Genomic DNA, 15,717 nt, shown 5'->3' on the forward strand with positions numbered 1-15,717 from the left:
CCCCCACTCCTTCTCACCAAGGTGGCCAGCCTACTCCCAACCCCCTCCCCCTACAGCTCCCTCTTTAAGAATGCCACTCTTAGTGGCTTAAAACAATATTTCCACAAGTCTGCTCAGCTGGACAGTTCTGAACTGGGCTGGATGGCTTGGGACAGCCTCTCTTGTTTGGAATCAGCTGGAACCCCTGGGAAGTCTCGCCTCCAACAGGCCCTCCCACTGGAAATTGTCCTTCACATCGCACAAAGCAAGTCATGTGACTTGAGAGCATGGCTGCAGAGGGTAGAGCCACTCCCGGAATACTCCCCTTCAGCATCTATGCCTCTAACCCTTCTCACCTTCTACTCTGGGCCAAGTTACCTGCCACATGCTGAGCCACCATCCCCAGGTAAAAGGACCAGCCAAGCCTGACCTGTGGTGGCGCAGTGGATAAAGCGTCGACCTGGAAATGCTGAGGTTGCTGGTTCAAAACCCTGGGCTTGCCTGTTCAAGGGACATATGGGAGCTGATGCTTCCTGCTTCTCCCCCCCTTCTCTCTTCTCTCAAATGAATACAATTTAAAAAAAAAAAGGGACCAGTCAAGTCTGCCTGTAGAGCCTGTGCCAGGTTGGTGCCTGTCCTGCAGCAAACTGAGACCTCAGTCCACAGGGCTGGCCCCTTGAATCCCACCGGTGGAAACATCACCCCTTTAGGCCTTGGACCTGGCACCTGCCCCTCTTCAACCCCCAGATAATCTTCCCAGGGATAAGCCAAGAACCAGTCTGCCCACTGAGCCATGGCCAGGGCAGGCTACAGCCCAGTTGCCACCAATTACCTTTATCAGTCGGACCTGGGGACTAGAATCCTCACAGGCCAGGGCAGTCATCCACGGCAAGAGCCAAGCAAGGCCCTCAGGTACCATCCATCCATCCATCCCCACCCAACAGCCAAAGTCCTCAGACTGGAGACACCCACTGGGTTCTGAGACGAAAGGGACCCTCTGGGGGAGGGTGTCCACAGCCCCAGGCCCAGGCTGTGCAGACACAGCTATACCTCAGGGCCCAGGGCCCCACATCCCTTGGGGACCAAGGACAGTCACTGAGTAAGGCCCAGTAGGAAGATGGAACCAAACAGCACAAGGAAAAACAATTTTATTCTTTTAAGAAAACACCAACAGGGTGAGGAGAAAGCATGCCCACCGTGCCCAGTCCTAAGCCGGGGTCTGAGGTGAGGCCCAGCCCGAGCGGCCCGACCAGAGCTGGGGCTCCCTGTGACCCGGGTAGGCCCTGGGGTGGGACTTTGTTCTGTTAGCACCAGAAACTGCCACAGGCACAGCTGCAGAGACAGGACAGTGGTGGCCCTGACGTCTCCACCTGAGATATGGAGCAGGCAGGCAGAAGGCTTCCCGCAGGCGGTCACCTGAGTGTGAATTTCCAATGCACAGACCACCTCGGTCTGTAAACAGCCCCCTGTAAACATGAGAACAGGCTCAGACTGCCAAGCCCCTCAGGACAGGATGAGAGTCCGAGATGTGTGGCTGGGCTTCAAGCGGCCCAGGAGCTGCCGGGCTTTCTCCTGCATGAAAAGTTGGTCTCTGGTCCCGCCGCAGGCCACTGTCTTCCAGGCACTGGTCATCTGGGGGGAGGCAAGAGGGTTACCATCCAGACGGGCAGCGTGCTCCCTGTGAGCTCTAGTGAGCCTGGCAGGAGGTGTGGGGCCCATTTCTATGACCCTCCCTCTGGAAGACAGTCTCCCTGTGCTTCCTCCACCTTCCTGGTGGCCCTGGGGAAGTCCCTTCCCTTCCCAGCATGGAGGCTGGGCTAGAAGACGTGGCCAAACCCCTCTGTCACCAGCCTCCAGGTGAGAAAAGGCTACAGCTAGGGAGGCTGGTGGGGAAGAGTTCACACCCAAACAGCCAGGGCAACCCCCACCACAGCAGGAGAACAGACATTTGCCAAGCAACTAGAGACGACTCAATCACAAATGAGACCCCTGCCACACAGAGAGAGGTGTATGGAGTGGGTGTCTCCAGTATGTGGGCTCCCTGAGGGAGTGGCATCGGGACAGATCCGAAACCTAAACTGATTAGGACTCCATGCAGAGGCAACAGCCTGTGCAAAGGCCCTGAGGTGTAAAGGGTGACAGAGCAAGTCCCTAAGGGTGCTGCCACATTCCTGGCTAGCACTCACGGGCGCAGGCGTTGGAAAGTGGCTTCGGGGTTTCTGGGATGACAGAGGCCTCTCAGGCTTGGCCTGCAGGAAGCCCTTGTTGAGCAGGCTGTTGTCACCTTTGACGCCTGGCGGGGTGAGGCTGGAGGAGCTTGATGGGACATGTGTCGGCTGAAATCAAAACCAAGTTAAAAACTCACCATTGTGCCACACGCTAAGAAATAAAATGTAAAAAACCCAGCAGTCACGTCCTAGCACCCCCACCTCCCAGCTGGTGCGACCCTGGGCAAGACATTAACTCCTCTAAGCCTGTTTTCTCCTCCAGATGGGAAGACCATTTAAAGATTAAGAAAATACTGCCTGGCCTGTGGTGGCGCAGTGGGAAAACACCGACCTGGAACACTGAGGTCGCTGGTTCGAAACCCTGGGTTTGCCCAGTCAAGGCACATACGACAAGCAACCAATAAACAGCATGAGTGAAGCACCTACTTCTCATTCCCTGCCCCCCCCCAAAATAAAAATCTTTAAAAGAAAGTATTTATAAGGGCCATTTACTTAGTAAATGCTCAATAATGGTGGGTCTTTTATTAATGTGAAGCTGGCTCCTCCCCCACAGCCTGGGGGGGTGGGGTGCACTGGCTCCTCCCGGGACCAGAAACACCACAAGCAGATGAAGGACGCTTTGCCCCGTCATCAAGGGACCAACACTGTGGCATGGTTTCTGGGGACCTAGTCTGTGTGTAGGTAACTGCCCCCTTCCCGAGGTCAGCCTGGCAACCGGACAGCACCAGACCAGACAGCAATCAGCACCAGGGCTGATGTGCCCCAACCACCTGGCTGTACTTGAGACATGTCATCAACCCTCTCTGGAGTCGCCCCTCTGAGCTGGCCCCAACGAAGGTGCTGGGGACCCAGAACCCTGGTTTTCCAAAGTATTCTAGAAACTCAACTCCTGCCAAGTGAAACTTTCAGGAAGGACAGGAGCAGAGCTGCTCTGGTTGAAGCTGGGCGGGTGCCCAGCCCCCACCTCCCATTAACCCCTCCATGCTGAGCCCAGAGCCTGGCTCACAGAAGCCACTTCCAAGAACCACCAGACTGTCCCACCTCCAGGGTACCCCCAACGGCTACAGGGTCCCAAAGGCAGAGGCTTCCAGGGAGAGTGCCCCCCGCCCCTGATCCTGGGTGGGGACAGCTTCTCCCAGACCCCTTACCAAAGACAGAGCCTTGGGCAGCATGGACACCATCAGCTTCCCGTCCTCATCCACGATGTCAAGAGCCAGGGACTTGCGGACTTTCTTGATGGGGCTGCGCCGCAGCTGGGGACGCGGGAAGGAAGGAGAGGTCAGGGCGGGGTTGGGGACTCCTGCAGGGCCCGGCAGCCCTCACAGAACCTGGCACTGCAGCAGAGCCCTCAAGCCTGGCCTGGCTGGGGAGGCTGGGCCAGGGGTCAGAAGGACCCGGCAATAGTGGCCCCAGATGAGACTGTGCCCAGGGTAGCCTTTCCTGCCAGGTGCCACCACAGGGAGCAGGGCCACAGGCATCAACCTCCACCCAGAGACCCGCTCCTCTTCCCTGAAAGGACCAGCATAGCCATGTCACTAACACCCCCAAAACAGGCCCAAATCACCGAAATTAGACCTCAAACTCTCACCAATGAGCAGTAACATGGAGATATAAACCCCACGAACAGGCTCTCCCCCAACACCTCCCACCCACAGGTCTGGGATCAGCTCCAATACCAGTGAGGGGCTCTGGGACGAACAGCACCCCCAACCCAGCCGTGTGCTCCACACAGGCATGGTCATGGCTCAAAACCACCATCCAACATGGAGGAGAGGCCCAGGAAGACCTGGGGTCAAGCTCTCTGCCCACCACCCCCAGGGGCCCCTGCCAGTGGAGCCGGTCCCTCCCAGCCTGACTGCCCACCTTCCCTCACTCGCCCCCAAAACCGGCACCTGCCACCCTGGCCCATTCCCATCTTCCCGCCTCTCCCCAGAGAGAGTCCGGGGAAAAGGAGGCACAGAGAAAAAGAGACACCAAGTCCTCCTGCTACTGGGAAAGCACAGGAAGGGCGGCACGAGGGCGGCTGGCCTGGGACAGCCCCTGCCCTGTCCTCTGCGCTCAGGTGTCCCTGCCAGCTCTCTGCCTCACCCGACTCCCCGCTGCCTGGCTCTCAGGGCCCCAATGCCTGGCCGCGCCATCCGAAGGGTTTCCCTCGGGGCACCCTGTGCCCCTCCTGCCAGTGTACTTACTAAGTCACCAGTGTGTCCCTGCCACTGAACTCCGGGAGGGAGCGACCACATCAGGGTCTTCTCTGCTCTACCCGCCGCACCCAGCCCACAGCCCACTTCACAAGGGACACAACACTGAATAGTTAAGGGACAGTTCAAAGAGGGGAGGGTCTTAGACACCAGGGCCTCACCTTGGCCAGTTCCATGAACGACCACTGTGAGGGAACCCGGGCCTGGGGCAGCTGCACTTCCCCTGGCATCTCACGTTCACCAGCTATGCCCATACCCACTCCCCAGCCCTGCCCCTTCTCACCCCCCCACGCCTGCCGCCACCCGCCGGCCTCCCCCACTCACCCCCGGCTTCCTCCTCTGCTTCTCGGGCCTCACTTCATCCTCAACGAGAAGCTCGATGCCGGCCTCGGAGCGCAGCACCTCCTTCAGGTCCTCCTCCAGGTGCGGGGTCTGGGGCTGCGGGCAGGGCAGGTGAGGCTCCCGGCGGTCGGCCCCAGGGCCCAGCCGCACCCTGGCCGCCCCGGAAAATGCACGTAGGAGGTGCAGTGCGGGAGATGCTGGCCTCACACATACACGGTTAACTGACCCGCCTTGGACAAGCAGACACTGGCTTCACCGTGCTGAGGGCCACCATGGCCCAGCAGCGTCCCCAAGTCACCAGAGCAACCCTCCCTACAACCCCGTGCAACAGCTGTCGTCTTCCACAGGGTAGCAACAGAAGCTCAGAGAGCAAGAGCCTGGCCCAGTCACACCGCTGTGGAATCGGAACCTGGACATGCTCAAAGCGTACCCTTGGACACTAATGGGGACACTTGGTTCCACTCCCCCTTCTCACTGCCTGGGGGCTCCAGGCGGAGGGTACACTGACACCTCAGAAGTCACTGAGAGCCCCTGCGTGCTGTCTTACAGACTGGCATGAGATCTGCCCTCTCCCACCTGTCTGAAGAGCACGCGGGTAACGGCACCACCTGCCCCATGGACAGGGAAGGGCAGTGCTCAACGACAACTGGCCTGGGCCCGTTTAACTCAATCAGCTGCCTGACCGGGAGGGGACACCCAGCACCGCAGCCAGGCTATCATGAGGACCCTATGCAGTGAGGGGAGAGGAAGGTCAGCCTTTCTCTCTCCTTCCACTGGTATCTAAAATAGCTGCCTCTACCTCGGGTGCCAGGCCTCTTTTGTCACTGGGAAAGCATGACCAGGTCACAAACTGGGAACAGCAGAGAGCGGGCGGTTTGCACAAGTCCTCCCCGCCCATCGCCAGCTCGCCTGGGAGAGGCTTTCCTGCTTCTCGTAAGGAACCAGCAGCCTGGCATGGGCTTCTGTTTGAGGATGGAGCCACCTCCTCCCGGGTCAGCCCCAGCTCCGCGCAGGTCTGCCACCCGGCACCTGCCCGTTCCCTCCAGCACTCCCGATGCGCTGGACGGGTTTCGTAATTTATGCATTCGTGTGTGTTGTGTCCGTCTGCACCACCCTACACTCAGAGTTCCACCACGATGCTGGAAATCTGTACCTCCAACACCAGCCAGCGCCTGCCTGGCACACAGGCGTTCAGGAAAGGTCGGATGGGTTGATGAGGAACTCAGGCTCAGTTCCCCATTTATAAAATGAGGGTATATCATCTGCAACTTCTCAGGGATGCTGGAAGAGCCCAATCAGACCTCAGAGAGGGCTCTGTGAACTGCAATGGACAGACGAACCCAGGAGACGCCCCCGGCACAGAGCTGCCCGTCCACACCACATACCAGGGGCTTTAGTGGTCCGTACTTCTCCAGGGCGTTCTTGAACGGAGTTGGCGTGTGGGGGGTGTTGTCCATGGAGTACTTCTGATCTGGGGTTACAAACCTGCCAGGGCCAGAGAGGACACATAGTGACAGGGTTGGGGACAGGACAGACATCAGCTGTTCTCCCAGCCCCCAGCCTGGACCTCTGGCCTTGGCAGCAGGGAGGAAACCCCACACGGGCTCTCGTCCCCTAGCGCTCGCCCACCCACCTCCCCACCCTAGGGTCCTAATCAGGGACCGAGAGGAAGGGGCCATCCATCTTCGGAAACAAGATCCAGTCTAAGCAGGTCCTAGTGACCCAGGTTAAGGAAAGATCAGCTGAGAATGCTGCTGGGTCATCAGAAATGAGGACCTCCCACACAGCAAGCTGTGTCATTGGGGAAAGGCGGGGCAGACGGTAGGTGTGAGGCAGTGAGGCCAATGCACAGGTTTAATGCGAAGGGAAGACAGTAAGTTTTCTACGGGGAACAGAGACAAATGGAGTCATAAGTGTTGATACTTCACAACCAACACGGGGTTCTTTCAACATGGGTTTCATGAAATGACTAAGACAATAGGTTTTCTTACCCAACTCAAAGGGACATTGGACTTTGTATAGGCCTCTTAAAAATTTTTTTTCTCCATTTTGACTTAAGAGAAGACAGGGGAAGGGAGGGAGGCATCAACTCTGTTTCCCTTAGTTGTGTACTTACTGACTGCTTCTCCTATATGCCCTGACAGAAAGGGAGGGGTGAGGTGTTGAATCCACAACCTCTGGCATGCGGGGTCAGTGCGTTATTTATTGAGCCACCTGGCCAGGGCCAACTTTCTAAAGCCTTTTTGTATCATTAAAACAAGTCCAGCCTGACCAGGCGGTGGCGCAGTGGATGGAGCGTTGGACTGGGATGCGGAGGACCCAGGTTCAAGACCCTGAGGACGCCAGCTTGAGTGCAGGCTCATCTGGTTTGAGCAAAAAACTCACCAGCTTGGACCCAAGGTCGCTGGCTTGAGCAAGAGGTTACTCCATCTGCTGAAGGCCTGCGGTCAAGGCACGTATGAGAAAGCAATCAATGAACTACTAAGGTCTTGCAATGAAAAACTAATGATTGATGCTTCTCATCTTTTCGTTCCTGTCTGTCTGTCCCTGTCTATCCCTCTCTCTGACTCTCTCTGTATCTTCTTTATTATATGCGGCTTAAGTGTCTGTTTGTCGCCGATAGCTTATTGGTTGTTTGCGTAACTGTACTAGCCAATGGGGTGAAGTTGCCACGGCTGAACACATATTGAGCGTGTCAGGGGAAGGTGAACATTTGTTTGCATTGGTAATCATCTGTTTTACATAAAAACTACGTCTTAACGTAATTTCTTTTAAGAATGCCTCCTACAAAATACAGCACTGAAGAGGAGAGAAAAGGAGCTAAAGCTGCACAAAAACGGCTTTCTCGACAAAAAGAAACCACTGAGCAGAGAAAGACAAGGCTTGCTTCAGTCACAGAGCAAATGCGTCTTTCTCGGCAAAATGAGACTGATGAGCATAGAGAAACAAGGCTTGCTTCAGATGCAAGACAAAAAAGCCTGTCTCGACAAAATGAGTCCCTTGAACAAAGGCAGGAGAGAAATGCAAAAAAACGACAGAGTAATGCTGACCGAAACACAAAAAGGATTAAAATAGTTTCAAACGGAGAAACTTTAATTTTTGAGCATTCCTCTGGTGACATGAATGTAAAATTAAAAATAATTGATGGTCCTCTCCAAGGCGAGCTTAAAAATGATGGAAAGATCTACACAAGAAATGTTGTGTACAAAGAGATCTTTGACATGTGAATTAACATTTTATTATTTAAATCACATTTATTGAGCTAGCGGTGGATCTTAAGAAATGTACCGCCAGTGGTTTCCTTCATTGCACTCTACTTTAAGCAATTAAGAAAGTAGAAGGGGGGAACCCCGTGGGGCACTAAGCAAAGGGACGTCCTCGCCGCCTGCCCTGGGTAATTCAGTTTGAATTAGCAGACACCTTTGCACAAATCATTTTAATTACAATTTATAATATCTAGAACAGCGGTCATTTTGTATGACCGCCGGGCTTTCTAGTTAATAAATAAATAAATAAATAAGTCCATTTTTAACATCTGGAGATGGAACATGGCATATTAACAGAGACAGTAGTTTGTACGCCTGGAATTTTCTTCAGTTTGATTTGTATGAACGTGACCTTATGGGATCTTTCTTTTTTGTGTGTGTGACAGAGACAGTGTCAGAGAGAGGGACAGATAGAGACAGACCGACAGGAAGGGAGAGAGATGAGAAACATCAATTCTTTGCTGCAACTCCTTAGTTGTTCATTGATTGATTTCTCATATGTGCCTTGACTGTGGGGCTACAGCAGACCAAGTAACCCCTTGCTCAAGCCAGTGACCTTGGGTCCAAGCTGGTGAGCCTTGCTCAAACCAGATGAGCCCATGCTCAAGCTGGTGACCTCGGGGTCTCGAACCTGGGTCCTCTGCATCCCTGTCCGACGCTCTATCCACTGCGCCACTGCCTGGTCAGGCATTAACATTTCTAACACTTAAAAAAACACAACTAGGCCCTGGCCGGTTGGCTCAGCGGTAGAGCGTCGGCCTGGCGTGCGGGGGACCCGGGTTCAATTCCCGGCCAGGGCACACAGGAGAAGCGCCCATTTGCTTCTCCAACCCCCCCCCCTCCTCTGTTTCTCTCTTCCCCTCCTGCAGCCAAGGCTCCATTGGAGCAAAGATAGCCCGGGCGCTGGAGATGGCTTCTTGGCCTCTGCCCCAGGCACTAGAGTGGCTCTGGTCGCGGCAGAGCGACGCCCCGGAGGGGCAGAGCATAGCCCCCTGGTGGGCAGAGCGTTGCCCCTGGTGGGAGCGCCAGGTGGATCCCGGTCGGGCGCATGCGGGAGTCTGTCTGACTGTCTCTCCCCATTTCCAGCTTCAGAAAAATACAAAAAACAACTAGGCCTGACCTGTGGTGGCACAATGGATAAAGCATTGACCTGAAATGCTGAGGTCGCCGGTTCAAAACCCTGGGCTTGCCTGGTCAAGGCACATATGGGAGTTGATGCTTCTTGCTCCTCCCCGTTCTCTCTCTAATAAAAATGAATAAATAAAATCTAAAAAAGTAAATAAATAAAAAAATTTTTTTAACCCCCCCCCCCCACAACTATGCAAGGAAGCCCACAGCCTGCACAGGCTTCAGAAGCTGGGCAGGCAGGATGCGGCCCTCACTCCCGCATGAGCCCCAGACAGAATGGGGGCAACTCCCTCCTTCACAGAAGGCTATACACACACAGGGCATCTGTGCTGAGATTTAAGTTTTTCACGGCATATTGGACTTTCCATCCCTGAGATTAGAGAGCCCCCATATTAAAATAGAAATCCCAAACAACCAGACCACACCGACACAAAGGAAGAGGGGTGGGAGCAAGGAGGCTGCTCTCTCGTAACAGTGTCAGGTGTTTCTCCAAGCCTGTCTCTTCTCCTGGCAGCAACCCTACGGCCCCAACCCTGCCAGGCTGGCCCCTGCTGGGGGAGGAGCTGGTTCCACCCCAGGGCCCGCAGCCAGTGGGTGGCTGGGGAAGCACAGCACTCACGCAGTGTGCTTCTGGTGCAGGGGTGTCTTATCCCGGTGCAGGGGCGTGGTGACCACCACCTTCTGGCTGCACACCGGGGTGGAGGTCAGCGAGGGGCTCTCCAGCTCCAGTGTGTCCTGTTTGTTCCAGAAGTTCAAAAACTGGCAGGGAAGAGAAAGGAAGCAAGACAAAGCGGTGACCTGTGGGGTGCGGCGGGACCCGCCCTTCTCCCCAAAGCACGGCCGCTCTGACAGAGGTCCCCTCTTCGTACAGGAGACTCCCACCAGGCAGGCACCAGAGCACAAAGGTCGAGACAGATCAGCCGGAACCCACCAAGCAGGTTCATGCGGATCACTGGGCCTAGAGGCGGGACTCAAATCCAGATCTGAGCCAAGGCTGAAGCATTCCCTTCTTCCTGTCTCTGCCCTGCAGCTGCTCTTGGGGGCTCAGGGCTGTCTGAGGCCCTCAGGTCCACTGCCCAATGCAGGATCCTGGGAACAGAGTGGCCATCACCTCGGGCTGCTGTGTGGGCAGCTCAAATCTCCAGTCTTCCTTCTCTCACCCGTAGACCTCACTAGGGGTCCCTTAAGGGCTAAACTGTGGTCTCCCAAAATTTATGTGCAAAATCCCATGACTATATTTGGAGATAAAACCTTTAAAGAGATAATTAAGGTCAAATGAGGTGGGCCCTAATCCAGTAAGTCTGGGCCCGTATAAAAGATAAGAGATGACGAGAAGACATGAGGACACAGACGCAGAGGGAAGAACGCATGCGATGCAGGGAGAAGTCAGCCACCAGCAAGCCAGAGTGAGACGCCTCACAAGGAACCAATTTCCACTCAGCACTGCAGCGTGTGGCACTTCCTTTCGGCAGCCCCAGCAAATTAACACGGGACATCCCTCTGGGAAAACCACACCCAACACCTGGGCCGGCTTCATTCCGTCTACTGCCAATGATGGAATCGCCTACTGGAATGTGCTACCTCTGGGCCTCTCTCTCTCAGGGAGCCTCCACCCACCCTGTTCCTGACTGGGACAAGGGACCTGACTCTTTCCCCCCCACACACAGCTCCCAGGGTAGTCCACACCCCTCCGTTACACCTAAGGCCCCATACTGCCCCCTACCAGTCCTTCCTGGCTCTGGACTTCACACCACTCTGCTCTCCTGTCTCTGCACCTTTGTTCAAGTCAACTGACCAATAGAACCCAGCTCAGACACCCCTAGAGAAAGCCTGAGGTCCTCCCCCGACCTCTAGGAGAGACAGGGCCCCTCCTAAGCCCTGTAAGCTCCCAGCTGCTATCATCACAGCACTTCAAACACTGCGCTCTGGGTCACCTCATTACACGCTTGGCCCCAACACTTGCTGTCCTCTTCACGTTTGCTCCCGTGATCATAAACCCAGCATGAAATAGATGCCCGATCAATTGATTCTTTTAACAAATACTGAGTCCCTTCCCTCCTTTGCCCAGTTATCATCTACTATCCTCAGCTCAAGTAATTCCTCCTCCTCCTTATGGAAGCCTTCCTGGATGACACCCTCCCCCCAGACTAGATGCATTATCACCCTTCTCCATCACTCCCATTTATTATGTTTATTTGGGTCTTTTCAATTAACTGGTCTTCCTGCCAGAATGGCCTTCCTTCCGGAGGGCATGGCCAGGCCTGTTTCGGCTCATCATCCCTTCATCTCCAGACCTCACTCAACAGCAGACAGTCCATGAGTACTTGGAATGAATGATGTGTGCCTGGCACACCAGGCCCTGCACTGGGTACCGGGAGTTTGTAAACGAAACCCCGTGAGCAGTCAGGGTGGGGTCCACACACCTGGGAGGGTGAGAAGGGCAAGGTCTTGACGGGTGTGCTCTTAGGGGTGAGGCTGTTGCAAGAGTCCAGGAAGGACAGACTGGCGCTGTTCTCCGTGACAGGGGACAGGGCAACACGCCTCTTCTTCTGCCGCTTGAGCACAGAGGGCGGGGTGCCGATGCCCAAGCCCCCCACTTCAGTGCTGGGGGAAATGGGGATCAGCTCGCCCCGGCTGCCCCGGCTCAGGTCTGAGATGGTGTGGCCGTCCAGGCGGTACTCGGTCACGCTGGGCCCGGGGGCCGCGGGATGGCGGGGCAGCGGGGCCTGTCGCTGCTGCGATGGCTGCGGCTGCTCTGGGCTGCTGCTGCTGCTGCCCTCTGTGGACGGCTCCTCAGGGAGGTCAAACTTACTCAAGTCACACCAGCCGTCTGGATCCTGCCGGAGAGGACGGGTTAGTAATCACCGCACTGTTTCTGCTCTTCCTCCAGCGGATGCAAGAGGACTCCATCATTACAGGAAAACACACGCGTGTCAAGTGTGATCCCACAGCCCAGGAACAATGAGCGTTAACACTTCCTCCCACCTCCTCCTATGTCTGCATATCTATGTTTGTAAATAAAATGGAAGACATATTGTGCATATGGATGCTAGCTTGTTATTGAACAAATGTTCTATGCAATATTTTAAGATACACAAAAAAGCACAAACAAAAATACTAATAAGAAAAACCCAGATACCTATCAATAAGCCAAAAAAAATAAAACCTCATCACTGAAGCCCCACGTCCACCGGCCCGCTCACGTCCACTGTGTTTGGGTAAGGAACAACGACTGGAATTTAGAACTGACCACGCTCAGGCATCCCTGTATCACGTTACCACTTAGACGTGTCCCTAAACGACATTCGGTATTTTGCATGTTTTTAACCTTAGGATAAATCACTTCTACATCCTACTGTTTGTTTCATTTAAAATTCCTGCAAAGCAGGATAACAGTGCCCAACTCTACTGCCTCTGAAGTAAATGTCTACTATAAATTATTAGTATGATGAAATTTTTCCAACTTTTATAATAACTTTTATGACTGGAAAATATTCCATCGTATGACTATCAGCCATTTAACTATCCTTTCTGTTGAATATTTAGCCGCCCCCCCCCATTTAAAAAACCATCTTTATGAACATCTTGGATATAATCTTCTCCCGCATTTTTAGTTTTTCCCTTTCTATGGCCCAGGCTCACACTTCTGGCAGCAAACCCCACAACGTGGGGGGAGCCCCGAGTTGATGGCATCTCATAGTGGCACATCCTGCAAGGTCGTCCTGCAGGTGCTTCAGGGGAACGGCCGAGAACAGCTGTTTCTATAAATACTGCGGCTCCTTCATGGACTGCTGGGCCTGACTCCCAGCCCTGGCTCACTAGCTGTGTGGTGCTGGACCAGCCTAACCTCTCTGAGCCTGGGGCTCCCCAACTGGTGAGAAGCCTCCCACCCACTTCTCAGGGCAGTTAAAGGACTAACAGAGAGCGTGCCTGTAGGTAGCCAGTAAGGGCTTGACCTCTGAGCCTCGGTCTCATCTATAAAGCAGGGAAAGGATACTCCTCACCAAATAAATACTGGGTGGACTGGACATTAAGCTCAGAGGCTGGCATTTGATAGATGTTCAGTAAATGTCACTGTTTTTACCAACAGAAGGGGAAGGCCAAGTGGAAGGTGAACTGGGGTGCCTCCCCTGAACCCTGCTGCCTCTGGTGGCCAGGCCTCTTGCCCATCACCTCCTGACACACTTTTCACACCAGGCTGATGCAGCTAAGAGCTGGGGACATCACATCAGGAGGGGCGGCCCCCACCACGGAGCTCTCTCCCCAGGGGCACAATCCACAGCCAGCTCGGCCTCGGGGACTATAAAACCCGAGTCATCAGAATCCACTCACCACGTCAGCCCCACTGGTCCCCAGGCCCTTCTCCAGTGACACCCAACCACTTGTGGTGCCGCAAACATCACCCTCAACTGCGCTGTTACTGGCCTCACACAACCCCCCACCGCCCCATCATCCGGGAGGACCCAGTGTAACGCCACCTCCTCTGGGGAGTCCTCCCTCAGCTCACCCCTGCTACACAGGAGTCAGGAGCTCCCGGATTGCAGGGACCAGACAGCAACTGTCTCAGCATCCCCAGGCCCAGGCTGGGCAATTGACATCAGCTCAGCGAACGTCACTGGAACAGTGAGTGAACAGAAGGATGCCCACACACGACAGAACGATCCCTGCTGGGGTGGGGGGTGCTCTGGGCCCGCTGTGAAGGACCAACATTACCGACTCGATCAAGTCCAGGGCTTCCGAGAAGCTGGACCCCACGGCTGGCATCAGGAGGTTTGCTGCCTCCACCACCCACTTATAGGGCAGGCTGCTTCCTGGCGAGGAACCCTCCTCCTCTTCCTGCTTCGGGGTGCCGTCCAAGGGCTCTGGTGCGCGTACTCCATCCAGCTCTGCAGGGACAGCCCCCTGCCCCTTTGCAGGGGTGGCTGCCATGGCCTCCTCCTCACTGCTCTCTTCTTCCTTCATGGCAGGGAGCACCGGGGACCAGCCAGCCACAAGACTTCCCTGCTGGACACAAGGGCAAGACAGTTTGGAGTTTCTGCTAGGACATAAAGCTTGTGCCGTATGCCAGCCAGACAACACACAACCTGAATCGGGTAAGAAAACCCCGATGAACCCAAACTGTGGTTACCCTCACTACAGACTTCAAAAATCAGCCATACTGTGGAAGACGATGAAAGGCTGGTTACTGTTCTAAGTGGACAAAAGAGATACGACAACTAAATGCAATGTCTAGTTCTAGATGGGATCGGGAGCAGGAGAAACGGAGCACAGCCTGACCTGTGGTGGCGCAGTGAATAAAGCGTCAACCTGGAAACACTAAGGTTGCCGGTTCAAAACCCTGGCTTGCCTGGTCAAGGCACATATGGGAGTTGATGCTTCCTGCTCCTCCTACTTCTCTCTCTCTCTCTATCTCCCCCCTCCTCTCTAAAATAAATAAATAAATAATTTTTAAAAATGGAGCACAGACTATAGATCAGACAGAAGCAGAGAAGAAAATTGAGTCAGTACTAAACTCCCTGCATTAGACAGAACTGCACTGTGGTTAGGAAAGTGCATCCCTGTGTTCTTGGGAAACACACACTGAAATATTAACAGAGAAAGAGGCACAATGTATGTAACCGAGACCTTCGAATAGCTCGGATAAAATAAAATATATAGGCCCTGGCCAGATGGCTCAGTGGTAGTGTCGGCCTGGCGTGCAGAAGTCCCAGGTTCAATTCCCAGCCAGGGCACACAGGAGAAGCGTCCATCTGCTTCTCCACCCCTCCCCCTCTCCTTCCTCTCTGTCTCTCTCTTCCCCTCCCGCAGCCGAGGCTCCATTGGAGCAAAGATGGCCCGGGCGCTGGGGATGGTTCCTTGGCCTCTACCCCAGGCGCTAGAGTGGCTCTGGTCGCAACAGAGCTACGCCCCAGAGGGGCAGAGTGTTGCCCCCTGGTGGGCGTGCCGGGTGGATCCCGGTCGGGCGCATGAGGGAGTCTGTCTGACTGTCTCTCCCCATTTCTAGCTTCAGAAAAATACAAAAAAAAAAAAAAAAAATACACACACACACACACATATATGTAAGAAAGATAAAGCAAATCTGGCAACTGTTAAAACACTAAAGAATCCGGTGAAGGTTAGTAGAGGACCTGTGCTCAGGGTCAAGGCTGGGCTCATCCCGGCCCCGCGCGGCCAGCCTCCAGACAGAGTGCTGGGGTCGAAAGCCAAGTAGGATGTTCAGAGACGAAGGAAGGTCTGGCCACTCTGCTCTACCCTAAGAGACAGCTGCTCTGTGTTTGCAGATGCCCACGGGTTCTCTTTGTGGCATGCACGCTTTTTCTTCAGTCAGAAGTGAAAGGACTGCAACATAGGACCCCTCTGGGTAGGGGACATACTGGAGTCCAGTCTGGAGGACAAAGTCACTTCACTTTTTTTTAATGATTATTGATTTTAGAGAAGGGAGAGAGAAGGAGAGACAGGAACATCTGTTCCAGCATGTACCCTGACCGGGGATCGAACCCGCACCTCTGCGCTTTGGAGGATGCTCTAACCAACTGAGCTATCCAGCCAGGGCATGGCTATGTTTTTATCAGATTC

General features: G+C 54.6%; 1 protein-coding gene across 2 annotated transcripts in view; it reads right to left on the minus strand.

Annotated features, from left to right (window-relative positions):
* Positions 1–1,121: 1,121 nt before the first annotated feature.
* Positions 1,122–15,717, minus strand: part of MYBL2 (MYB proto-oncogene like 2) — a 29,552-nt gene continuing 14,956 nt past the window's right edge. The window contains exons 7-14 of one of the 2 annotated variants that reach the window (XM_066234767.1): positions 13,855–14,142; positions 11,565–11,978; positions 9,761–9,900; positions 6,133–6,232; positions 4,730–4,843; positions 3,356–3,460; positions 2,166–2,315; positions 1,122–1,611 (exon numbers count right to left, since the gene is read on the minus strand). In XM_066234767.1, the coding sequence (XP_066090864.1) occupies positions 1,483–1,611; positions 2,166–2,315; positions 3,356–3,460; positions 4,730–4,843; positions 6,133–6,232; positions 9,761–9,900; positions 11,565–11,978; positions 13,855–14,142 (1,440 nt within the window). In that variant the 3' untranslated portion in view covers positions 1,122–1,482. Of the gene's footprint in view, positions 1,612–2,165; positions 2,316–3,355; positions 3,461–4,729; positions 4,844–6,132; positions 6,233–9,760; positions 9,901–11,564; positions 11,979–13,854; positions 14,146–15,717 lie in introns of both variants that reach the window. The other variant, XM_066234766.1, reaches the window with a different exon arrangement.

This window comes from Saccopteryx bilineata, chromosome 6, assembly GCF_036850765.1.
Source record: "Saccopteryx bilineata isolate mSacBil1 chromosome 6, mSacBil1_pri_phased_curated, whole genome shotgun sequence".
Lineage (NCBI taxonomy): Eukaryota > Metazoa > Chordata > Mammalia > Chiroptera > Emballonuridae > Saccopteryx > Saccopteryx bilineata.